Source organism: Malania oleifera, chromosome 4, assembly GCF_029873635.1.
Source record: "Malania oleifera isolate guangnan ecotype guangnan chromosome 4, ASM2987363v1, whole genome shotgun sequence".
Taxonomy (NCBI): domain Eukaryota; kingdom Viridiplantae; phylum Streptophyta; class Magnoliopsida; order Santalales; family Ximeniaceae; genus Malania; species Malania oleifera.
In genome coordinates, this window is record NC_080420.1 from 98,323,607 (window position 1) to 98,351,558 (window position 27,952).

The 27,952-nt window shown below is 36.8% G+C and overlaps 1 protein-coding gene across 1 annotated transcript; it reads left to right on the forward strand.

The window, feature by feature from the left end:
• The first annotated feature begins 35 nt into the window (after positions 1 to 35).
• On the forward strand, positions 36 to 27,920 carry LOC131154363 (bifunctional TH2 protein, mitochondrial). Its single transcript, XM_058107075.1, has 7 exons — positions 36 to 618; positions 1,618 to 1,726; positions 24,096 to 24,383; positions 24,511 to 24,925; positions 25,055 to 25,321; positions 26,965 to 27,567; positions 27,669 to 27,920. The coding sequence occupies exons 1-6, from the start codon at positions 233 to 235 to the stop codon at positions 27,375 to 27,377; spliced, it is 1,878 nt and encodes a 625-aa protein (XP_057963058.1). The 5' UTR covers positions 36 to 232; the 3' UTR covers positions 27,378 to 27,567; positions 27,669 to 27,920.
• The last annotated feature ends 32 nt before the right edge of the window (positions 27,921 to 27,952 follow it).

Below are 27,952 nucleotides of genomic sequence, written 5' to 3' on the forward strand. Positions count from 1 at the left end.
TGGATTAAAAATAGATATTAAGAAAATATTTTTCTAACATCTAACTGCCAGCTCAAGTCATCATCCTCCTTTCCCAAGTCCCTCTCTGTAGCAAAGCTCCCATCAACCCATCAACCCATAACCCACCACCGTCCAACCTACAATCCCACTCTCTCTCTCTCTCTCTCGCTCTCCCGCTCTCTCTCTCCGCACAGTCTCTGTCTGTCTCTCTCTCTCTTTCTCTTCGCTTTTGATGCATCTCTTTCCTCCATTGCCATTTAAAATTCCTTTCTCCACCATCTTCTCTACCTCACTCCCCAAGCTCGCCCGTTTCGACTCGACCGCCGGGTTCCGATTTTCACACGCCTTCTTCTCTGCCGATTCGACTCGCCAGTCACAGCCTCCGCCATCTCCGCTGCCGCCGTGCAATTCCATGGCCGCAGCATCGAAATCCCTCATTGGAACTGTCAACTCCGAAGAAGGCCTCGCCGGGAGGTTTTGGATCAAGTCCCGTAGAGAAGCGTTATTCGCTATGTACACTCCTTTCGTGGTATGTCTGGCTTCAGGGACTCTCAAACGCGATACTTTCCGGCACTATATCTCTCAAGACGTTCACTTCCTCAAAGCCTTCGCTCAAGCGTGAGTGGTCTGGAGGTTTTTTTTTTTTTAAATAACTTTTTTGGAAATATTTTCTTTTGTTGCAAGGGGTCTGTTTTGTTGCTGAGAAAATGTAGGAAAATATAAGAAAACCACATTATTTAAATCTTACGTTTTTCATTGTTTAGGTTGGAATGTAAAGGAGTACTCAGTCCTGTTGAGGTGATTTTAATTTCTAATGATTCTATTAATGGGTTTTTTTAAAACTTTTTATAAATGAGACCAAACGTTTTAAGTCTTATACTTTCCACCTTTAGTTGGTGAGAAAATGTTGAGGAAAATGAAATAACTGATTTTATAACTTCATCATTGCTTTTGTTGGGACAAAATGCAGGAAACGGAAGTAAAGAATCTTTTGATATTACGTTTCACTTGTTTGGATTTTAAATGCTTCAAGAAGAATAAAGAGAGAGGGAAAAAGAAAAAGGAAAAGGAAAAGCGCCCTTAAGAAATCCATATATTTTACTTGTTTTTAGTTAGGCAATTGAAAAAAAGAAGAAGAAGCTTTTAACAAGGAGAAATCTGAGTTCAAGTTTTAGTTGTTTCCCTACATTGAGAAGAGGGTGTTAAACTCCTGAATATTTGGTTAATAAATACAATTTAACTAATTGAGTCTAGCTATTCAAACGAGTGAAACAACTATGGGGCCTAAAAGAAAATCCTGGTATAAAATTTCAGGATATATATATTGTAAAAAGCTTCCCTTGCTTACCTTTGTTGACAATGAAATAGGATAAAGGGGCAACCCAGTGCACAAAGCTCCCATATATGTGGGATCTGGGGAAGGAGCGGACCACGATGGGTCTATTGTATGTAGTCTTATCTTACATTTTTGTAAGAGATTGTTTTCATGCCTCAAACCCACGACCTCCAAGTTATATGGGGACAACTTTGTTGTTGCCTTAGGTTTCCCTTCACTGAGAATGAAATAGGGTGTTGGATTTAAATTGCTTTTGTTGTTTTGTTTGTGGACTATTCCAGGTACGAATTAGCTGAGGAGTGTGCTGATGATGATGATGCAAAAGTCACTATATGTGAGTTGAGGAAGAGTGTATTGGAAGAGTTAAGAATGCATGATTCATTTGTCCAAGTAAGAAAATGGTTTCTTTTTCACTTCTGCTCTGTTTGGTTTCCAAAGGAAAAGAGAAGAAAATAATATATATATATATATATATGTATTTTATTTTTAGCTAATTTATTCCTTAGAAAGAAGGAAAAACTAACATAAAGTAAGCAAAAATAGATTGAATCTTGGAGGTTTTTACTAACATAGACTAAACAAAAATAGATTGAATCTTGAAGGGTTTTTTTTTTGGTGCTCCAAAATAATGAATATGCAGGCACAAAAGCCTAATTTTTTATCCTTATCAAGATTTTCTTAGCAGAAAGATGAAGCATTGTTTTATAATCTTATAAATTAAATTTAGGGTAAAAGACACTAACCTCCCCAGAGGTTTGGCAAAAAGACAGAGACCTCCCCTGAGGTTTCAAAAATACCACAAACCTCTCCTGAAGTTTCAAAAATACCATGGACCTTACCTGAGGTTTTCCAAAAAGGCATAAATCTCCCCTAAAAAAACTTATCTTTTTGCAAGATACAAGGGGAGATTTGTGTCTTTTTGACAAACCTCAAGGGAGGTCCCTGGAAATTTTAAAACCTCAAGGGATGTCTCTGAAATTTTTGAAATCTCAGGAGAGGTCATCGTATTTTTACCAAACCTGAGGAGAGGTTAGTGTCTTTTGCCCTCAAATTTTTTAGTCCTACAGAGGCATATTAACCTTTAGTGTTAGTTTTCTTTATTGTGATCATAAAGCTTAGTATTTGTGTTAGGAAATAGACGCTGATTCAGTGACAGAGATTGATATTATTTGTTGCATGGCAAACTTACTTAGACTATTTATAACCTTTGCCTTTAGTGTGTAGGAACTGAGGCGTATTGGCAATTGTTTAAGTGATTCTTGTGCAAACTTGTTTCTTTGTTTTCTTAATACCTTTGTTTAAATTCAATAATGTGCATGGAATGAAATGTGGACTTATTTTGTATAGTTTGTCATTTTTTTAAGCATAGCATGCTATTAGTATTATAGTCAATCATGGTTTCAGTATAGCATGCTATTCAAAGATTTTCATCACGAATGGCCCACATAAAATCTATATTGTCAGCATGACTTGTAAGTATCAGACAGTGTGACGCACACAACTAATATGTAAGGAGCAATAGAAAAAAAAAATTGCTTTAACAACGAGGAAATAAGTAGAATGTATTACTTGCATGGATGATACTTTTTTAAAGAGAAAAAGAAAGAATACACTGGATGGAGGACAAGAAGTCAATACCAAAGATGAGTTGCTGTAGAAGCACTGGCAGCAAAGCAAAGAATGCCACTCTATCCCAAAGTAAATGAAGGGGAAAAGAAGAGCCCCTAAAATCCTCAAACTCCTCTCCATCCAAATAAACCACGCTGTAGCAAACAAAGCAGTCTCATAAAATGCTGCAGTCCTTTGTATGCCCCCAAATCACAAAGATTCTAGAGAAGAAGCTCCTCTACAGAATTTCAGTACCCCAACACTCTACAATTCTAAAATGATTGATTCCACATCCTCCGGTGAAGGAGTAGGTAAGGAAAATGAGCAGTAGTCTCACTATGTCTATGCATAAGAGGTGATAGTGACCAATTAGATTTCTTGCCTACAGACAGCGTTGGGGTATTTGTCTTTTCGAGAACCATGCACCAAACAAAAGCCTTGACTAAAGGCACATAAGCCTTCCAAATAAACTTCTCCAAATGGAAAAGCCTATCAGTGGGGTCTGAACAATATAAGAAAAAAAAATTGTAAAAAAAAAAAAAAGACGTACCAGAATTATTAGGACCACAGTCTCTTGTCCATAGAAAAGAGACCCAAAAACGAATCAAGAATGGAACTCAAACAACTCGATTTAGCTACCTCCCTATAATTAAGGTGTTGAAAGAACTGAATATTCCAAGAGATAAATGAGCCACTACTTGTATAAAAATTGATAATTGGGGAACCATGAATGATAGGAAGATGATATAAATGTGGAAAAGCAACACAGGTAGGAACATACCCTTGTGACAAATCCTCCTAAAGCTGGATTTTATTACCATCTCCTGGGTCCGAACCAGAAGTGCGATAAATCTCTGACATAAATTTCCACGGACTAGATTGTTGGAAAATATTCTCGCCTATGCATCCCAGCCACCCATATGGATGGTCCCAATTGTAAATTCCCTGGTCCCAAACACCTACTCAAAACCAAGAGGGAATAGCCACCAGGAAGAATGAAATCCCATAGGGGTCCAATAAGACTTCCTTTCAAGTAATACAGGGGATGGACCTCTGTCCTGCTACAGGTGCCGCGGCAACCTTTACCAAGTCCAAACGATTGTCAACCACCAGATCTGCTGGTCTGCAATATTCACCCCTCCAGCATTCTTTAAAATGCATTTGTCATGAAGTTGAGAAATTCATTCCTGTGTTGTTAAGAGAGAAATTTTCCCCAAGTCAACCACTTGTGTCTTTCTTGGATGTGCTCAGCCTGGGTGTAGATGCTATGACGTGATACCCAAGAATTCATGGAGAGAAGCTTCCAACAGAGGATGATCAATGGTAACTTGTTGACCCGCTCCTGCCTCCAAAGCTGGAATGCATTTATAGAAGATGCTTCCTGAGGCTCTGTTCTTGGTGTTGTTTAAATAAACGTCGGGTGCCACTTTTCCCCGCCTGAGAACCTCCTTCTGCTTTAAGTGGGCAAGCTAGAATCCTTAGGTAAGGACTCAAATTCATCACATGTAATGACACGAATCAATGATACCCAATTTTATTCTATGAAATAACCAAAATAATTAACACATTGAGACAATGAATAGGTAAAAGTAAGTTTACTGCATCTAAAATGATGAAAGTTGCATGCTGTTCATGGATGTCATCTGGGATTAAAAGATAGATTCTAAAGATAGCTTGCAAGATATGTGCAATTGGATATTCCTGATAATTTGATCAGGGATGATGGGTTTTATTTTTGACTTGTGTTGAGGATGCAGTAATAATGTTATTGGATATGCGTGTCTTAGAACCCCATGGGTGGGTGGGTGGGTGGATAAAAGCTGTCTGTTATTGAATGGGCTTGTTCCGAAATTCCAATTTTTTGGAATTGAGAATCAATAATCAAATCAAATCGTAAAATTCGGTTCTGATTTCCAAATTCAATTCTAAATGACATGCATATATTGATATATGAACAAGAAGCAAAATGGTACAGTACATATACATTTTGACAATTAAAAAAAATAATATTTCATGCGCATGCTTTCCCTAAACAAATGAAAAGTTTTCGAATGAGTCAAGAAATATGAATAAAAAAATGAAAACTATGCTGTTTAAGAGAAGTAAGTGAGAAAAAATAATAAAAAAATTATTTTTTGGTGTTTATCAACAATTTGAAAAAACAAAACATTTCATGCATATTATTTCTTGATTTAAAAGGAAAAAAATAATTAAATTTTAAAAAATGGTAATAAGTGAGCAAAATGCTTAAAAGAAAAAAAACAACTTTTGAATATTGACAACATAAAAAATTGCGAGTAACACCTTAGCCAATGTGTGTTCCGCCCCTTCTTCTCATTGGCAGAGCACTATACTCCAAGAGTGAAGAGTGAAGACTGAAGAATGGTTTTGTCAAGGCAACATAAGACCTAAAGTTCTAGTTTCTCCTCTTTTTTAGTACAAAAAAATGACATAGACGAGGAATGGAAGGTAATTTTGTTAAAAAAAGCAATTAAAGAAAAGAAATGGGGTTTTAAACTAGTTAGTCCTATTAGGATACAAAAGGTTTGGAGTCCCGTGAATCAATAGATTCGGATTGATTCACTACATTCACAAGGTGAATCGATAGATTCGGAAACAATTCAGTTGATTTTAGATTCGCTAGTAAGATTTGAATAGATTTGGTGTGAAATTGATATGAATCTTACAAATTGAATTGTGAATTGTAAGATTCTAACAACTATGGTGGCCTTTGGCATGAGACATGAGTCTATTGTTTGTTATCACGCTTAAGTATGTACTGTGCTAATCTGGATTCAACAATAAGTTGCCATGTGTTATGTTGGAAGAGTTTCCATTGTTGTCATGATGGCTGGTGGCTGGTTGACCAAGAATGTTTGGGTGCCTTATGGAGGTAGCATGGTTAAAGAATTTCAACATGTGATTTCCAATGAGTCTTCAGATAGGTTGTGGAGAAAATTGGAAGTATTTATTTTTCCCTTCATTTATGGTGGGTTGTTGGGGTTGTGGGATTCTTATCTCTTCAACAATGTCGGGTCCTCATTCCCGTTCAAATAGTACCCCCTGAGTTGATTATATTAAATGGGAATAGGGGATGACTATAGGGGTGATTAAGTGACTGGCTTCCCGAGACATTTAGGATGAGCATATTATAGCCATAGTTGTTAAAATCTTGGGATTCTCGATTCGATTCAATTCCACGCCAAACGATTCACATCTTACTACCGAATCTAAAAACAACTAAATTGTTGCCGAGTTTATTGATTCACCTCATGAATCTAACTAATCAATCCGAATCAATTGGTTCACATGATTTTGGACCTATCATATCTGGACATACTCGAGTAGTTTAAAACCTCAATACAACATTTTTTTTATTGCTTTTATATTTACACGATTACCCACCATCCCTTGCCTATGCCAATTTTGTGCTAGAAAAGAGAAGAAAATAGAACTTTAGGTCTAATGTTGCCTTCCAAAACCATTTCTTCACTCTTAGAGGGGTATGATGTTCTGCCCTTGAGAAGGAGCCAAGCACTCATTGGCTAAGGTGGTACAGCTGGTACTCATGTTTCATTGTGTTTCAAAGATTCAAAAGTTGATTTTTTGAGTAGTTTGTTCAATTATTATTATTTTTTAGGTTAATTGTTCTTTTCTTTTTAATTAGAGAAATAATATGCATGAAATATTATTATTTTTAATTGTTGATAAACACTGGAAGTTCATTTTTGAATTATTTATTTCTTGATTCCTTCCCTTAAACAACACAAACGTTCATTTTTTATTGATCTTCTTGACTCATTCCCCCATACTTCTCATTTGTTTAGGGAAGGCATACACATGAAATATGATTTTTTATTGTCAAAATTTAAATATATTTGACTATTTTGCTGGTTTGTATATCAATATATGCATGCCATTTATAATTGATTTTTGAAATATATACTGAATCTTGCTATAGTTCCATTGTGATCCACCCCTTCCCCAGACCCCGCATGCGCGGGATCTTTGTGCACCGAGCTGCCCTTTTTTTTTTTTTTAATTGAATCTTACAATTTGATTCGATTCTTGATTTTTGATTCCGATAATTGGAATTTTGATTCATGATTCGAATCTCAAATTTCTAGCTATGGTTACAGCAATGTTTTATGCAGTGCAGGGATAGTATTGGACTTTGTGACCTGCCTTGGGTTTAGTTTCCATGCCCGACCAATTGTATTTGTGTTTTATAACCTTAGTTAAGGTGGTGTTTATAACTTAATAAGTGATTCTCCCCGTCTAGAATTCCATTTTTAAACTTGTCAATAGGAGCTTATTTTAACTAACAAATTCCTTATTAAGGAATGAGAGTCTGTCTATGACAGAAGCTCAATCTGCCTTCCTTCCAGGTTGGCAGGAGTAAAATTGCTTTTGCTCTATGGTGATGCCTATTTGGGCTGTAATCAGCTTCATTCGGTTTGGTTATAGGCAAAATAAAAAACCGAGTCTATCTTTTTGGTTATCAACTTCTTTGAACCAAAACTGAACTGTACACCGTTGGTTTTCAATGAAACCGAATCACAGGTTTTCCGGTTCAATGTGGTTAGTATTGGTTTTTAAAAATTTTCCACTACTTCCGGCTTTCATGGTACTGGTGGCTAATAGTTGAATAAACATTCAATATCCTTCATTGTGCCTAAGCCCCAAAGCCCAATAGGCCTTAGAATAGATGGGTTGAAGATGGGGATGGGGTTTGGTATTTATAGGAAGGGATAGCTCTTCCTTTCTTTTACAAAATCGATGTGGGACACCGAGAGATGGAAATTCTGCAAGGGGAGAGGGGAGGCTGGCCATATGACCAGCAGTGTGCAGTCTCCACATCGGTAGTTCACAAAGTGGAGAGCTTCATCACCTCAATAAAATCTCATGAGTCATGACTATGCCTTCTCACATCGGTAAATTCTAATTATATATTTGCAAATAAATATATTAAAAATACTACAAACTTTTATTAAATGATTAATATATAAGAATATGAATACACAACCGGATTTTAAAATATATATCATGTAAATCAGTACATATTTCTTGGTTTTTCAATTTGGTTTTAGTTTGGAAACTGAAACCAAAACCAAAACCTGAAATTTTTTATTTTAAAAAACTGAAACTGAAACAGAGGAATGAAAACTGAACCGAAACTTAGTTTGGTTCTGTTTCAGTCTGGTTTTTTGGTTTTTATTGTACCATCCTAATGTGTATGATTCGTGGTATAGGTGTTGTGGAGCCCCATATGTTGTTTCTAAAGTGATATGGAGGATACTTTTGCATTATCTTAGTTTGGAATCCTTGATTTATCTCATATTGTGCTTTGGCGACTGCAAATACCTTTTACTTTGTTTTTCTTGAAGTTTTCCAATATTAACCTATTTTTTTGTGTATGTTGAGAATGGTAGGTGTTGACAAAGTTTGATGGTAGGCAACATAAATAGTAATTTTGGAGATTCCATGCTCTATTTTTTTTTGGGCGGTCCACACCCCGTCCTGTTTTGTCTATATGACCTAGAAGAGGCTTGGGAATAACTTCTCTTCATGATAGGGTTGGTGGAGTGTTGTCTGCCCAAACCCTGGATTTGGGGATCTCATTTTATCTTATGTTCCCTATTGTTAGTTTTTGTTCTTAGATTTTGTCTTCTAAAATTTTTTCGGGTTACAAATTTAGCCCTTCCACTCTTCTTTCTGAATTAATTGCATAAGTTCATTTCAAATGTTCTTTTGAACCATTTCGATATATTATTGTTCTGAATCCCACAATTTTTGGGATTCATCACATGTAAATTTTTTTAATTGTTTCATGATCAGACCATATTTGTGGATATTTAATGTAAAATTAGTGGTGATATAATTTCTTCTCTTTTCTTCTTCTTCTTCTTCTTCTTCTTCTTTGGCAATTGCCATGCAGAATGCTTGATATGAGACTGCACGTATTGGGGTAAAGCATCAGAATGGTCGAGTCATGATGAGAAACACTGACAAAGATTTAGTGGAGATTGATTAGTCATTAGAAGGCATATGAGAAAAATTAGTTTTGTAGCTGTGAGGTTGATTTATTGAATATGTATTTATGTTCTTTTAAGCTAATAAGAAATTGGTGGTATTCTTAGTCAAAGGCACAGCATGCACCAAGGCTCAAAGGTCATAAGCATAGTTCAACATAAGTACACGAAAGTACTGATAAAATGAAATTGCCAATCATAGTTCAAAATATATATATTTTAATAATAAAAGGAGGTATACTAGTTTGAGAGAGAGAAGTTACAAACTAAAGGGACAAGAAGTCCAGCTGAAATTTTTTTAAAAAACAAAACAGCAAAAAAAGAAAAGAAAAAGGAATAAAAAGGTAAAACATAAAAAAAAAAAAAAAAAAGCAATTAACCAAGAAAGCCCCTTTTCAATCACTTCCCATTGCAATTCACCTAGCACTTCAAATTTGCTAGCTCCCTTTGACCCTTCTCCACTTTGAACTTATCCCCAACAAAATGCACTTCTTTCCTCCAGCATCACTCGTTTTCAAACCCAATTTATCAATATCTCTTAGGCTTTTAAATCCTTCCTAGAAATTACCTCCTCTGGTGTAGGTAAAATACCATCATTGCACTGCATTTTATTTTCCAACCCCTTATTATCAAAAATAGAAACCCCCTCCAATCCTTCCAACGGTGCTAGATGAACATATGATTGGTCCCCAAGATCATCACAGGATTCAGAAACATATCCATATTGTTCCCGAATCTCATTCAACAGCAAACTCCCATCACACACACACACACTCACTTATGTCATCACTATCATTATCTGAAAAATCTTCCCATTTCTTTTCCTCCTTTGCTAATTCCATTACTTCCTATATCCTTCATCTTAGCAAGTGCATCTTCCATGATACTCATTTCACCTGCAGAATCTCTCCTTAAAATCTTTGGCCTTATCTCACTGGAATGCTCCCTCTTTATTCATATAGTTTCCTCAATTTTTTGCACCCATCAGAGCAGCCCTCCGATGAGCATACACCTTTGGGCCTGTATAATTTTTCGGAGTTAAAACCTGAAACATCAGATTTTGTACCCAAACCAACTTTTTTTCTATTTCTCCTGAATATACCAGCATCTAACCCTTCTGCAAAACCAAAATCAATGACTGACCTGATGCTTTTGTTTTTTCTTCCCAAACTGTTTTCCAAACCAAGCTAAAGTTGTCTTGATTACACACTGAATGTTTATCAATAGAGTCTTGTAGAACTGGAGAGAGGACTTGGACTTCATTAACAGCTGTCTGAATGTCCCCATCCCCCATTTCTGGCTTCTGTGAATTTTGGCAAGGGGTGGACCTGTTCACTAGTGGGAGCGGATGTGGGAGGGGCCTGTTGCCCTTACCCTCACGATGGACCTTCTTAGATGCAAAAACCAATGGAGAAATCCCCAGTTGAGGAAAACCCTCTTTTAAGCCCAAAGAAAGGCCCAAAGCATCTTTATTTAAACCTTGGCCTTGTTCTTTTAAATGCCCCAAATTTGTTAAGAAAGAAAACCCTCCTTTCTTACATATCTGGCCCAAATCCAAGAGGATAACTAGCTGTCCCAGCCCAGCTTTCGTGCCCTTGTCTTTCCCGATTGCAACCCTAGCCACCTCTGTGACATTTGCAGCAACCGCCGGAGCCCTATGCACTTTCATCTTATGGATGTTCTCCTCCAGACTAGCTGCAATGTTATCTGGAATCATCACTCCGGATCCCCTCAATTGCAGATCTCCCCTACATCGAAGACATAAATTTTCTGATCTCATGTGACTTACAATGCCTTCCCCTAATTTCCCTTACAGCACCATCTTACTCCACGACCTGGGAGCTGAAGAGCTTGTTCTACCTGCTTCTTTAAGATCAAGATGCAACTCCTTGGTGAACTCAAAGAACTCATTCACAAATCTTCGCCATCTATTACCATTTACACTGCCAGGAATAAACATTGGAAAGTTCTTTCCTTACTCCCTCTGCTGTAGCTCCAAAAACTTCCCCACCCTCATCCACCTAATTGCCATCCAGCATAGAAAACTTCTTATGAACGTTTTTGAATCCCCTTTCCAGCGAAATGAAAGTTGATTATCTGTCGGCAACCCAAGAAGCCACCTCCTTTGAGAGTTTAACTAACCTATTTCGAGAGATGTTCTTGAACACGCACAATAAAGGGGTCTTCCCCTCCTCCTCCAAACTCAGATTGAGGGATTTATTTTCAATCTGCACTGAACGCCTTAACAATTAACATCTACTATTTGCACAGCCATGATTGATTTCGAGTGAGGATGATAGAGTCATTTCATGAGAAATAGAGGGACCCATTTGAAGCAATTTTCCAATATTAAAAGACAATAACAAGACATAAAAGTATAAGAGTACAATAGAGTAGAAGATTTCAAATCCTAAAATCTGATAGTTCTCATCATCATAACGTATCATCATATTCTTTTGTTCCCCTTCATTATTCTTATAGCCTTTGTTAGATTATCACTGTACTTAAAAGCTTAAGTTGTTAGGGTGTGGGCCAATAATGTATCTTAAGCCATAACACTCCCTCGCTTGTGCAGCCCGACAGCACCTGGAGAGATAAACACGCAATAAATACCACCCATGATAGGGAATACAATACTTTTTTTAAACACCACACAATAAATGTTGGCAATAAGACTAGGACCCATGACCTCTTGTTAACCAGCACTGGTACCATGTTAGATTATCACTTTACCTAAAAGCTTAAGCTGTTAGGTTGTGGGCCAACAATGTATATCAAGCCTTACAGTCTCCAATATCTTCTTCCTCTTATTGTATGTAATTTCCAAATTAGTGGCCCACGATATAGTAGATGAAGCTCTTCCTTTAGAAGACGAGGATGAGATCTTTGTACTTCTTGGCAATCATTTGCAATGGGTGGACTCATTTACTCAAATGGCTCTAGAAAATGGACCCATATCAAAGAATTATCTTTAAACTCAAATCCATCTTCCTAGTCAGAATCTTCATCTACTCTTCCACTCAACCACTCATTACTATCATTGATATCCTTTACAAGTATGTATCATGGCTGTTGTATCAACGACTTAAAAAATTTGATTATATTTCACAAATGTTAAATTGTTCAAATGATGTCGAGGTAGCATATTTGTCCTCTTACCAAGAAGCCTCTAGATGTAATAAATAACATTGTAATGGAATGATTTTTGTTACTAGTTGCTTGGCCTTTTACCTTATGTTTGTGAGGTTGAGATGGTAAGGGTATGATAGTCACTATGATGTACATGTGATATTATAAATAGGGAGGGAGATCTATCAGTGTTAGGTTCTCCAATTTTACTGAACTCCGTTAACAACTTAACATGACATCGGAGCATGATCCCAAGACCAAAACCCTAAAGACTGGCCATCGCTACCAAACTAAAACCCATCAGCCCTATGCCTTTCTATCATCGTAGGAGGGCTGTCCAAACCATTGTATAGCCGAACCAACTCCAGCAGTTTCCTAAAAATTGCTGGACGATACTGGCACACCAGAACCAGGAAATCCCTTCAATTTTTTTGTAAAACCAACACCATAGTTGTCCACGTCCACTGCTGATCTGTAGGTTCCTTAAAGCTCATTGTTGGTGGTGCTTCCGTATGCCCTCACGCTAATCGCAGGTGGACAGACCCATGCTTATGGATGTCACGTCTTCATAAATTCTATGGGCAGATCTGAGTGTTCATAAAAACCTATTTTTTCTCCGATTTCATTTCTTTTGGCTCAAATCCTCCTGTAGACCATGATATTAAGTATGTGTCTATGGATTTTAACTCAAAGTTCCATCCTTTTTAGTTGTTCGCTTGCTCTCAGTCAGGTGCATTTCGTGATGAGTGTTTGGTACCTTTGGAGACCTTTGGAGGCTGTTTGTTGGTGGTAGCTAAGGCCATTGGGTGCTGGAGCTGTTGCTATGTTATTGTGTTTTTTCGATTCAATCCATTGGTGTAATTATTTTCCTTATTCATTGTTTGTCTTGTTTGTGTTTGTTGGGATGGAGTCCATGAATCCCAAAAGTTTGATTCCCTCATCATTGTCGCAGATTACAACTGAGAAATTGAACGGAAGTAATTATTTGCAGTAATCTATGGCTGTCAAGATCTATTTGACAAGCTTAGGCAAGTTCGAACAACTATTTCAAGCTCGACCAGTGATGACAAGTGGAATGAGGTATGGGTTCAGAAGGATTTGTTGGTTGTATCATTGCTATGTAAATGGAATCCCAAATTGCACAGATATGCATGCACCTTGATGTGTCCGAGGAGATCTGGGACAATGTCAAGCTTTTATATTCCAGTAACTGAACCTGTATATATGATCTCTCCTTGTTGTACCTTCAGTTACAACAGGTTGACACATGACATTGACTCTAGGGAGGAAAGCTTCCTCTAGATCCCAACATTGCATGTTTGGTTCAGTCTTCTATGTGACAGACCTTCCTATTGTTCTTTGGAAAGGTAAATGCACCTGTACCAAACATCAAATCTGTTAACTTTGTATCTTATGAATTTTGGTCACCCTCATAGTCATCGCTATATCCTTTGTTCCCCCTCCCGAGTCTTATGTCCAAATTTTTGTCCCATTTTCACTGTGGCGGATGAAGAGATGCATGCTTTATGGGAAAATGATATGTGGAGCTTGTGCCTCTTATTGATAAGTCTCTAATTGGATGTTGCTGCCTTGCTGGATTTACACAGTCTAGGTAAAAATGGTTTGGTGGCTCCCCTAAGGCCTGCCTTGTTGTCTGAGGGTACTCTTTAAGTGTATGGTTTGGACAACTCCGACACATTCTCTTTGGTCGCCAACTTATATCGTTTCATCTTTTTATCTCTTTAGCCGCCATGCGTCAATTGCTTTGCATCAATTGGATGTGAAGAATGCCTTCCTTCATGGCGATCTTCAAGTAGAGGTTTATATCGAGTTTGCTGCCTGGGGGAGTTAGCATTGGTATGTCATCTAAAAATTCCATATATGGTCTAAAACAAGCTCCTATAGCATGGTTTGATACATTCAGTGCGGTTGTGCTTGAGTTTGTTCTTTGGATATGTATGGTAGATCATTTGTATTCTACAACCACACTGCTATTGGTCAGATTTTGCTAGTTGTGTATGTAGATGATATTATTATTACTAGTGACGAATGACGATACAGGATATACAACACCTGAAGCATTTTCTAGAGACAAAATTCCAAACTGAAGATTTGGGACCATAGAAGTACTTCTTGGGTGTATAAGCATCTAAATCTCGTATAGGGATCATCCTGTCACAGGAAGTGTTATAGACCTTTTGGATGAAACTGGGCTGTTGGGATCATAACCTATTAGTACACCTTGGATCCTAACAATAAATGACTGCCAGATGTGGGTGACTTGTTTCCTGATCCTCGATGATTCTAAAGACTTGTTGGGAAGTTAAACTACCTCATTGTCACTTGACTCAAAATATTTTTTTGCAGCAAGTGTTGTGAACCAGTTCTTTATTCTCCCTGAATGAGTCACTGGGTTGTTATTGCTCAACTTCTGGTACTTCAAAGGTGCATTTGGAGAGGTCTCTTGTATCAAGATTGAGGCCACACAAGCTCATGTGCAGGGATACACATATGTAGTTTTGGCCAGGTCGCCCTCTAATAGAATTATCTGCACCGGATACTGTGGGTTTGGTGGTGATTGGCAGCCTAGAAAACTAAGAAACAAACTGTGTTTGTGTGATCAACTTCTGCCAAGTCTTCGTATAGGGCCATGGCCTATAATACAGGTGAACTGTATTGGCTAAATAACATATTGGAAGAACTTAGTTTTCCACATTTCTAATCCTAGCCTATGGAGTGATAAGTTACTATTCATATTGCCTTCAATCCAGTCTTTCACGAGAGACAAAACACATTGAGGTTGACCTTCATTTTGTTTGAACAGAAACTTTTGCAAAAACTTATCGCAACCGCTCATGTGAAGTCTTAGGGATCATTTGGAACCACTTATGAAAAAGTTCTTTTTTGAGGAAGTGCTAAATGTGATAAGTGCTGAATTGGAAAATGTTGAAAGTTTTAAGTACTGTTTGGCTGTATTTGAAAAAGGTACTGATTATAAGTACTGATTAAAGAAGTGGTGTTTGGATACTCACTTTTTCTATAAATCTTTGTCATTATCATGTAAATGTTGTTATTATATTTCAATAGAGAATTAACATATCAAAATTATGATAAAATAATATGTTTAACTTATGTTAATAATATTATTAAATAAATTAACATTTTAATTGATATTTTTCTTCTTAATATTTCTTAATAATAATATTAAATAAATTAAGATTTTAATTTATACTTATTAATATTTTTAGTTAATATTTTTATTTTTTTAACTAACAACTAATTAATATTTACATTAATTAACGTTTTAAATATTTTTAACTAGTTCCTACAAACATTATTTGTCTTTTTTTAGAAAAGCAAATCAGGTTCATGTTTTTTTTCCCAAATACACCAAACACAGCATCTAAAACTACAAACCAAAAGGAGAAAAAAAAAAATCAGCAAACAACACCATCTCATCAATTCCACATCTCACCCAATGCCACCAGCAGCCCGCCCCCTAAGTCTAGCCCTCCAAGAGTAGGTGTGATGTAATCCCGTCAAATGCAAAAATTTACCATGACTTTAAAATATTAAAAAAAGGACTAGTATTCTATCAAAGCAGAAAACGTCTTCAAAATGCACCATGAAATATTTTTTGGATTGGCTAGTGGTGTTGGCTTCCACTAATTGATGGGAAAAAGTATCAGACTTACAGAACTGAGCACCTTCCTGCTGGTCATCACCATCCAATGTGCCAGCTCAGCTCAGATCCTTGATGACTTGGAAACTGGTGTTAAATCTTCCAGCAGAGTCCGCAAGGGATGGGCATCAGGGGGTGGTGCAATGCACAGGCCAGAGGTTGTGTGGGGGGGGGGGGGGGGGGTTCCACTGCCCAAAAAACTGCAAAAAGTGCAACACATTCGGGAAGAGAGAAAGAGTGGAGAGGGAGGGAGAAGCGGGGAGGGTGGGCATGTAAATTTTAAAAAATACAGGAATACCACACCCTCTCTATAGTGTGCTCTTATAAGTGCTTGAAAGCAATCCCTGATAGCTTTTCAAAATCCACTTAAAAAAAGTGCCACTTTTTCAGCACTTAAAAAAAAAAAAAACTTATTCAAGAACATGCCAAACTTCACTCTTTAATACCAACTAGCTGATTTGTTTGGTAAACCTTTTAGGGGTGCTAGGTTAAATTCATTTGTAACAAGCTAGGAGAACATGATATCTACACTCCAGCTTGAGGGAGAGTGTTGCATCATTTAGTATTTTTAACATATGTCAGTGAGTGTGAGTTAGTATTATGGTGAAATTGTCGTCATGTGACCTGGAGGTCATGGGTTCAAGGTTTGGAAACAGCCTCTTGCAAAAATGTAAGGTAAGGCTGCGAACTATAAACCCACTGTGGCCGCCTCTTCACCGGACCCAGCATATGCAGGAGCTTTGTACACCTGGCTGCCCTTTTATTGAGTGTGAATTAGCAAGGGTATGATGGTCGTTATGATTTACCTGAGACAAATTATAAATAGAGAAGAGAGACCTAATGTTGCATCAGGTTCTCAAATTCTACTACTCAGTTAACAATTTCAAACCAAATCTTCTAGTCTTTAACTCATGAAGTTCTAGGGACTTAATGTTGGAATATGCTTCTATTTCTTTTGCATCAATTATCACTACGTGGGAGGCTTAGAATTCTTATTGCAAACTTTTGCATATTCGGAGCTGACAATTCTAATTAGTTCCATGAGCCCACTGCTAACTAAACTAATTTTAAATGAATGTCACCCAACTAAAAATTATTTAAAAGAGAAATATGGAGTAAAGGTACTAACTAAAACCAAAGTAGTTAAAAGGCTAATTTACCAAGCACTTGTCTTCTTTTGTCTCGCAGCCATATCAATTGCAATGAGGCCTTAAGCGCTCTAATAAGTTCACAATTCATTTGAACTTTTATCTTGCATTTCAATGGATGATGCTAACCTTGCAATGCATTTGTCTGTATGCATCATGATCTCCTCATCTTCCTCAATGGCGGGGTTTAGTATTGAAATCCTGGTTTCAAGAAGTCCATGGCTGCATGCAAAGGTTCATGAAGTTGGCATCCCCACCTATTTTCAATAATTTGAGAGACTTCCTTGAAGTTATCCTGTCTCTGTCTCTCTCACTGGAAGTCTTGGGAATAACTTCTTATTCATAGCTCATAAATGTATGGTTTCTTCATCGCCAAGCAATTGGAGTATGCAAGCAAGAGAGTTAGTCAATTTAAGGGCATAAACAATAGTGCTCCTGTTAGATTACCATTTTCCCTAAAAGCTTTGTGGGCCAATAATTATATTAAGCCTTAACACTCCCCTGCACGTGCAATTGGTTGCATGTGGAGAGATAAACACAAGATGTTTAACAACACTCATTGCAAGGAAAAAGATAATTATTAGCAAACTAACAATAAACATGGCCAACAAGACTAGAACCTAGGATGTCACGACATCCATTGTTCTGATACCATGTTAGATTATCATTTTACCTAAAAGCTTAAACCATTACATTCTGGGCCAACAATGTATTATCAATCCTTTAAAGGTCCTAAAGGGAGTCATCAAAATATTACTAGCTGTTTTCAAAGGTAAACATCTTCAAGTTGATCTTTTGAGGGTGTGTCGAATAAAGTGTGATAAAGGTTGTTGTATATCTTGTCATGGCAAGCCTAAGTAACTCATTTTCCACTGCAAATTGCCTCATCATGTTCACCCCACCAATACAGTTATAAATTAAACCATTCAAGAATGCTGCTTGTCAAAGTTGTATGTATTGTAGGTATCTTCCTGATATCCTCCAGCATCAAATCAATGCAGCATGCAGCACATGGTGTCCAAAATAAATGTTGCCTCTTTGCTTCTGACAATCTACCTATTCAAAATTGAAGACATTAGAATTGTTTTTTAAAATATTTCAATTAATTTTAGGAATAATAAGTCATAAACATTGATATTTGACAAAAATGTAAATGATGTAGGTTATAACCTACATAATTTGAGGCATTGTCTCCCACCACATGAGATTAAATTTGATTCTCCTGTTTTCTTCACCATTTCATCAAGTAATACACACACACACACACACACACACACACACACACACACACACACACACACACACACACACACACATGCAGCCCAATACTTTTGGAGAGTTCATTTTGATGTTTATTGACATTATTGTGTCCTTATTTGCAACTGAATCCCTCCAACCATATGTAATTGAATATCCATATTTTCCCATTGCTGAAGGTGGACAGAAGTGGTTGAGATGGTTTCAGACCTCCTTTTTGGGGATGATATTATAATCTTCATACCTCAAAGATGTATTCCCCTATGCTTTTAAGCTGTCTCTGCTGAAAGTTAATTTGGGGAAAAGTGAGCTAATCCCCCCCTTTGAGATTGTGTTGAATGTTGATGGTCATCTTTTAGTTGGGTTTGGATTGCAAAGTGGTGGCCTCTCCTTTGTATTACTTCAATCTGCCTCTTGAACCAAATTTGGGATCTGCAGTGGTAAAATCTGAGATGAAGCTCGCTGGCTGGAAAAGACATCATCTTTCCAAAGGTGGAAGGCTCTCTGACGAAGAGTACCCTCAACAACCTTCCCATGTATTGCATGTCTCTTCTTTTGATCCTTTCGTATGTTGCCATGAGATTAGGAAATACTCAAAAGAGGTTTCTTTGGTGCGGTATGGGTGAGGAATTCCATTTGATGAAATTGGGAGTGGTTAAGCAACCAATCCTAACGGGGACAGTTGGGCCTCAAATCCCTTGATTTGTTCTACAAACCTCTTCTTGGAAGTGGCATTAGGTTCATGACTAATTGGCTGCGGAGTAATGTCATTGTTGCTAAATGTGCCTCTGAAGTCTGAACACAATAGGTGGATCTCTAAGGAAAACAGGGAAACCATATGGAGTTGGGCTTGAAGGTAGTTAAGAAAAGGGTGGGATGACTTGTTTTCTTTACTTCGTTTTGATGTGGTGTATGGTCATAATATTCTCTTTTGATGTGATCTTTGGTGTGGAAATGCCACCTTGAAAGCTTAATTCCATGTCTTCTCTCTGCCTCTAACAAGGATCTTTTGGTAAGTTCTTTTGTTTTTTTTCCTTACCCACCCCACCTCCTTTCTGGTCGAGAGACTTGCAGCATTTCCCTTGAGAGAGATGCTTAAGAAAGACTGGGATCTGGAAACTCTCTCTCTCTCTCTCTCTCTCTCTCTCTCTCTCTCTCTCTCTCTGTGCAATGCATGGGTTGGTGCTTGACTTGGAAGGTCAAGACAGGCTAAATTACAAGTTGAGTGCCAGTGCATTCTTTACGGTCAATTCCTACGACATAGACCTTGAAAGGGTGAATATTGTTGAAGGTTGGACTAATGCTTCCTGGAGTGTTATTTGGAAGATGAATGCTCCAACCAAAGTGGGTTTTTTTTTTTTTTGCTTGGGAAGCAACTTGGATGATGGAAAACCTTCAAAAATTGGGAATATTTCCTGGAAAAAGAACTGTACAGACAGGGGAAGGCCTTATTCCTGATCCCTCTCATCATTTTTTAGGTCATGTGGAGAGAAATAATAATTCTTGAAAGAGATGGGACTACTTACTGGATACTCTAAGATGGGTGGTTTATGTCTTTATCTGTCCGGTTTAGTGGTCAATACTTCATACAGGCGCCTTAGATTTTTTTGGATTTCTGATCTACAAAATTTTCCCTTTGTGCTTGGGTTGGCAGCCCCTGGTGCCCTTGTTTGAACTATTGGTTTTAATTGGAGCAGGGCTGTCTAGATACAACCTCCATATCCCCCTATTCTGCGATAGGAACTACCTCATCAACTACTCTGAATGGCAGTAAAGCCAAATCTCTCAATCTAAATCTAAAATTGAGATGCAAGATTCATTATTTTCATGCAATTTATCTCTACCATACTTACCAAAAAAGTGCTAGCCCCCTAGCAAACCACATATTGGTACAAACATTCTGAAACGTGGTACAATTTTGTTCCAAAATGCTAAATATGAAAATTCAAAGACAGTTTTTCAATTCTTTTCACATAACAGATTCTTTTATAAGTTAAAAGTGGAGAATTATCACATCATAATTCCATCCTAAGTGAATATTAATCTATTTCACAAAATAAAATCACTTCTGGATTTTGAAACACTTCAACATCCTCTTCCATTACATATATATTACCAATTATATCTATATAAATATACCCCTAAATTTCCACATTTTACATGATGTGCTGCATGATGATCTTCTTGTCATTTCATGAACCGGAATGATATGTGTTCAGGGTAACATATTATCCAAAGAGATTGAGAAATTTTGAACTCAAGAACTTGTGTCAAGACTATATCAAACTAACACATCAAGCCCTATAAGAATATGATTATATTAAAATTACCTTATATTTGGTCATCTTTGAGTCATTTGAAGAAACAGATTGAAACATGTAGTAAGTCCTCAAAAATCAGGAGCATTCCTGTGCAATATTCTTCTAAACTTTGTCATGCTATCAAGCCTTGGAATGTAATGAGACATTTGACAAATTTGCGTGATATTATTTGCACAGGGATACTCCTTGGGATGTATACACACTAGTTTAGTGGCTTCAATCAACATCACATAACTAATTTGTGGCTCCAAAATATTTCGTAAAACAATACATATCAAGGCATTGTCTTGTTCCCATTTAGATACTTTATAGATGTTGCATCTGATAAATGAGTGAATCATCAATAATGTACTTCATTATCTCCTATGCCTTATGATATATATCTCAATTGATGCAACTAAAAGAATATAGTTCTTGCCAATTAACTTAAGAGAAGTCATATGAACTTGAGTATGGTAAAGAGGGCAGCATAACAGGCTTAGTAGTCTTACCAGTGCCACCAGACACTCACAAGCACCCATTGACAGAAGAAGCACATGGCACACATCCTGCAACAACCAAATCGAGCTCCAGAAGATATATCCATTGCACGAACAACAATCACATTGCTGCAATGTTCACAAAACACAGGGTGTACAAAGATTATTGCACAGCTTAATTCACAACAAAAACACAACAAAAAGTATGGTGCAAGGGGGTTTTCTCACCAAATTATGATGGCTAATTCAATCAAATAATTTGAGACGACGAGCCATCAAACAATGCAAATACCCTGATATTTTTCGCCAAACTCTGCTTTCGACCATGAAAAGCCAAAAATCCAAATAACATAAACAAATAGAGAAGAACCAAGCATATTAGAACTTCGTCTACACCAAATTGCCCTTGGTAATAAAAAAGACCAACCCAAGAGCCTCTGACAAGATTATGATTTATAAAACCAAAACTAAAAGAAAACCTTAAGAAATTAAAGTTTTTGCCTTCCTAAGGGCCTTTTCATACTCCTGCATCCATAATTAGTACATCAAACTGCCCAAGCCCAGGCAATTTTTGACCCCTGCTAGTCATACAAAGCGGACATCAAGCCTAGCATTTGCTGACATCTCATGTGCCAATTTAGGGTGAGGTAATGCTAATGGATCCTCCGTAGTTGAAAAACCTCTTTCAGAGCCTGTTACTTGTAAGTAAAAATCATTCTATGCCCATGGAAAAATGGATTTCAATGCTGATTTAGGGCCGGCCAAACGAATGAGACTTGTTCACCTATGGAAAAAGAGAGTGCTAACCCAAAGCACCATCCCCCTACTATAGTACTATCCCAATTGAATTACCAACTCCCCCACTGCTGACACTGCTTGGAGGAGAAGAGAGCTATTCAAGGCTACTCAACTTGATGGGGAAGGGCTTGCTTGTGGCAAGCGGGTTTGCCTATGAATACTGCATTTGTGCACCTTTTCTTTACTAGGATGGATGACCCTCTACTGGAACTATGCTATTACTGGGTGGGACTACTCTACTACTGGGAGAGAGTGACTGACTTACTGATCCAGAGAGAGCAAAGACTGATGGTGAGGCTTCTTTCATAAGGTGGGCAGGACTATTCCTTTCTATTCTTGCTTCAGTAAATTCTGGTTGCAGCAACCCATAGATCCAGTATTGCTGCTTTCGCATTGGTTCTGATGCACGTTGTTAAGGTTTGATGATAATTTAGATTTTTTTTCCTTTTGTTTTTAAAAAGAATCAAAAGAAAAGAGGGAAAATAGTAATAAAAAGAGAAAACTAATGAAAAACAGGGTCTCAATGATAATGATGATAATTTACACCAAACTGCCCCCTGTGATCCAGAAAACCAACCCAAGAGCCTCTGACAATATTTGTATTTATGGTAAAACAAAAACTGAACAAGAGACCTTCAAAAATCAAGGTTTATGGCCTTCCAAAGGGCTTCAAACCTTTGCATCTCTATTTACGGCTTAAAATGCCATTAGCTCAGGCATTTTTTGACCCTTGTTAAATATTCATACAAAGCTGACAACAGCCTAGCATTTGCTGACATCTGGAAGCAGCAATTCATAGATCCAGTGTTGCTGCTTCCATATTGGTTCTGATGCATATTTGTAAGGTTTGATGATATTTATATATGTGTGTGTATATTTATATTTTAAAAAAAGTTCAAAAGAAATAGGAGAAAATAGTAAGAAAAAAAGAAAAATTGCGGAAGATAGGGTTTCAATGATAATGATGATAATCTGATTTAGTCCCGCTCCAATACATGTTACTTCAATTTATTTGTTTATGTATTTATTTATTTTGGGGGAGGGGGGAGGGAGAATCAAATGCACTTTTCCTCCATATTTATAATGAAAGCACAACTAAAAAAATACCCTCCTGTACTCTGCATAGTACAGATTGCCACAGTTAAATGGCCAATCCTTCCCCTCCAATAAATAAATGAATAAATAAATAAAACTAAAAGATAAAATTTGTCAGTCCAAGTTAGAGAAAAGGTATTTATGACATTAAAAGTAACATGTGCATTGCATGTGACTTAGTTCCATCCAAAATTCTTATGGTTCATTGATGGGAGGGTTTACTAGACTGCTGAAGCCTGCTATAACAATAACTTAGTAATTTGAAAAAGAAAAGAAAATTTTAAATAATTTTTATCTACTTGCAACTTTAAGGTGAGCATAAACTTTGAAAGATAATTTTGACCTATAAGATATTATCCCGGGGTTGAGATCTACTTCTAACAAGTGATAGGCTTTCAATAATCCAATACATTTTCTTTGATGTATAATAATATAATTTATCAAATGAAGCTGACCCCACCTAGTGGGACTTAAGGCTTGGTTTGTTATTGTTTATTAAATGAAAAAAGTAGAGGTTTAAGTTCTGCACAACTTAGTTACGAACTTATGATGTAAAGGGTTTAAAAGAGGGGTTATCTTTATTAGTTTTGTCAAGTTGTTTCTTTGTTTTTATTCTGTTGATTTTCTCATTTTTTGAAGATTTCGTGTCCTCTTCTAGGTTGTAATATCTTTTTCTTCTCTCCTACTATGTCTTCTTTTATTATTTTAAAAATGTCACACAACTTTAAAAAGTAGATGCAACTAAATAAAATCTGAATCTTGAACCATGAATCTTTTAAATGAAAGTCTAGTTCTATGTTAAACTTCTGATCTGCATTCAAATTATGCAATACTGAATATATCTTGTTGATAGTTGTATTAGTTCTCAATTTACCTATAATTGAAGCTTTTCTATACCTTCTGGCATTGAAAAGTGTTCCAATGAATATTTGCCCTAACAATGTGGTCCAGAATGAGTAGATGACCTTTGCGCTCGGTTGAAGATCTTGACTCAACTAGGAATTGTTGATTCTTACTCCTAATTGATCTTCTCTTTGATGATTGTTTTTTATCTTAAAATTCTGTTAAAATTACAATTAAATTAATTTTTAATTGAATGTTTAAATGTATGCAAGAATAAAATAACACTCTGAATGTATATATAATTCTTGTTTCTTATTGCTGTATCCTTCAATTGTGTGTTTATTTAGTCTAAAGGTATGAGTTGCAGGAATGGGGATCTGACATTGGCAAAGGGGATCCCAATTCTGCAACAATAAGGTACACTGATTTCTTGCGGGCAACAGCCTCTGGGAAGGTTGAAGGAGTAAAAGGTTGTGGTAAACTTACCACTCCATTTGAAAAGACAAAAGTTGCGGCTTACACTCTAGGTGCCATGACACCTTGCATGAGGCTCTATGCTTTTCTGGCCAAGGAGCTTCTGGCACTATCAGATCCTAGTGAAAGCAATCATCCTTACAGAAAGTGGGTCGACAATTATGCATCTGAAGGTTTTCAGGTTTGTCATATTACTGAGGATGCAACATATTCATTTCTTTAATGACAGTCAAACTTATACAGCTGTCTGTTGACAATCTTTGTTACGTAGCAACCAACAGCTCAATTGTCTTTCTGTTTGGGTTTAGGCGTCAGCTCTGCAAATTGAGGACTTGCTGGATAAACTAAGTGTCTCTTTGACAGGCGAAGAACTTGACATCATTGAAAAGCTTTATCGTCAAGCTATGAAACTTGAGATAGAGTTCTTTTCTGCTCAACCAATTTCTCAACAAACTGTGCTGCCTCTGGTTAAAGAACATAATCCTGCAGAAGATCATCTCATAATATTTTCTGATTTTGATTTGACGTGCACTGTTGTGGATTCATCCGCCATTTTGGCAGAGATTGCAATAATAACAGCACCAAAATCTGATCGGTATCAACCTGAAAATCAAATTGTTCGGATGTCGTCAGCTGACCTGAGAAACACATGGGGTGTTCTTTCCAAGCAGTATACAGAAGAGTATGAACAGTGCATAGAAGAAATTATGCCCTCAGAAAAATGTATGATAGCTAAATCTGTTTCTTGTTTGGTACTTCAAAATGTCAATTGTGTTTTATTATTTATGAAAATGTGCATAATAAAGGTTTAGTGTTAAGGTAAGTGTGGTGACAACTTTCTATGATTTTCAGTTGATGAATTTAACTATGAAGCTCTGCGCAAGGCACTTGAGCAACTTTCAGATTTTGAGAAAAGGGCAAATTCTAGAGTGATTGAATCTGGAGTACTTAAGGGTCTAAATGTTGAAGACATAAAACGAGCTGGTGAACGCCTAATTCTCCAAGATGGTTGTGCTAGTTTCTTTCAGAACCTCGTAAAGAATGAAAATTTGAATGCACATGTCCATTTACTTTCATATTGTTGGTGTGCTGATCTTATTAGGTCTGCCTTTTCATCAGGTATGTACTTTACCTGTTGGCACATTGAAGTATGTATGATTAATGTATGTTATTTTCCAGTCTGCACAGTGAATTAGAAATTTTCCTTGTGCTCCACCCCTCCCAACCTTAATTCAAAATAATAAAAAGGAAAATATTTAGGACTGTGCTTCACACTAATCGTATTCAATGGTACTTATCAACAATGGAGAATGTTAGTTATCTGAGTGTGCCATTTGATTGGGGCGAACCTTGATTCATGGTAAGTGTGTTACATTGAAACCTGAAGGTCAGAGGTTTAGAACATGCAAATAGTCTCTCCAATCATGGAGGCAAGATTGCATGCATCATGGTCTCCCCAGACCACTAATGGCATGAGAGCTTTGTGCATTGGGTATTACATTTTTTTTACATTTTGAGTGTTTCATTTGATAAAAAACTTGTGACTAGATAGGATACTTTGGGAATGTTTTTGATAAGATAACTTGAACTATTTTTGATGATGGTTTACTGCCATAAAATTTTTTTCTTCTTGTTGCTGATTGGTTACAGCAATTTGCAAACTCTGTCTTTTGGTTTCAAAACTGTTCTCAGTGCAGTCACATGATCCACTCTATGCTTAAATACATGAAATGACTAATGTAGCTAGTTGCAAAAGGCAACAGTTTTGTTGGGCTTACAATGCTTAAAAGGAAGAAACTTCTAATTCTGGCTGCTGGTATGCTTTAGTTTGAGTTTCGCCTTCTCTTTTACCCTGCTTCCAGAGGTTTCGTAGATTACCTCTTGAAATATTATATTGTTAATATTTCCCATTAAGGTGGTTTACGCTTCTTCTTTGTCCTTGTGTTGATGTCTCAAACAATGATATAGAAATTCAGTAATGTATTATTCAGTTGTTTCCTGGATTTTGAACTGGATGTTACAATGGATGTTTGTTTGTCCTCTAATTTGAGTATGTGATATTTTGACAACTGTTTAGACTACAGATATCACTTTTATTGGCTTAAATTTTCTTTTTTGCTATATTTTGCAAGTTTCTTTTTACTTCTTCGGATAAGGAGTAGTTGGCCAATAAAAATGTTGCATTTTGAGTGGATATTTTCCATGAGGCTTGAGCTGGTGGCCTCCAAGATGTGTAAATGTGATGCCTCCTTTGGTAGTAGTTTTCGAATTTTTTATGTTCTTTTGTTGAGAAATAAATCAATTAAGACTATAGAAAATGGCTTTTTCTTGAATTTCTTGAATTTTTATCGAATGCTTGATTTTGTTACCATTCCTTATTTGAATTGATGATGTGTTTAATGCTTGTTGCCCCTTTTCATGTGCAAGATTTGCAGTTTGGTTGCTGGAGCAATAAAAAGCTCTCTCTCTCTCTCTCTCTCTCTCTCTCTCTATTACTAAATTGTTATTATTATTATTTGTTGGTACTTTTTAAGGGAGAAACATCTAATCTCCCTTCTGTTTCTGGACACTTTACCCTTAGAGGTTTTCAAAATGATTCTAAACTCCCTTGTCACTTGTTGATTAAATCTCTTTAATTTGACAAATATTCTTGCCACATATTATGTGATTATTATGCATGTTAACGATTTTGTTCCCTCAAGAAAAGTAATGTTATTATGATATTAATTGATGGTTTATTTATATATTTTTTTATTGGGCAGGTGGCTTGCATGTTCTGAACATACTTGCTAATGAATTCATATATGAAGAATTAATTTCAATGGGTGAAATTGTCAAGAAGGTGGAGTCTCCTGTTGACAAGGTGGAGGCCTTCAGCAACATCCTTAAAGACTCCGGCAATGAAAAAAAGAACTTAACCGTGTATATTGGAGATTCAGTGGGTGATTTACTTTGTCTGCTTGAGGCAGATATAGGCATTGTATTTGGATCAAGTTCAAGCCTACGGAGAGTGGGGACTCAATTTGGTGTTTCTTTTGTCCCATTATTCCCTGGCTTGGTTAAGAAACAGAAAAAATGCAGCGAAGCTGGCTCTTCTAAATGGATGGGGCTATCTGGTGTTCTTTACACGGTGTCTAGTTGGGCTGAAGTACAAGCCTTTATTTTGGGGTGCTAGTTTTGTATTCTTGTTCTCGTGCACATTTTCTCATGGTTGCGAGGGCAGAGGAAGGAATCCCAAATATAATTACACACAGATATACAAGTTGGTGGCTAGTTTTAGAATGGGCCACAGATTGGCTGTTGTCTTATCTTCCATTCAGATAATAAATGTTGTTCAGTTGGCTAGATATGCCGATGATGAGCAGGTGCGGTCTCTATTTTGCTGTTTTTTTTTTTTTCAAACTTCCAATTATTTCTTTTGCTCATTATCATTGTACTGACTTTAAATTTCAAATTGAAATTTCAGATATAAGGCAACGGTGAATTTAGAAAGAGGAAGTCCTGTCATTTTGTCTGGCTGTTCAAATAATTCAGATAAAGTGCTTTGCTTTCATAGGTTACTGCCACTCCATAGTTTCCAGGAATGGCAATTTATTGAAGACTTGTAAATTTTAGCTCAATCTTAATTGATGATGTTCTTGCTAGTCATTACTTGAACCTGCAATCTGTTTATATATATGGTCAATTTTAACTTATCTGCAATTGAGTGTACAAATAATCAATGGCCCAGATTCAGTGGTTCTTCAGGAG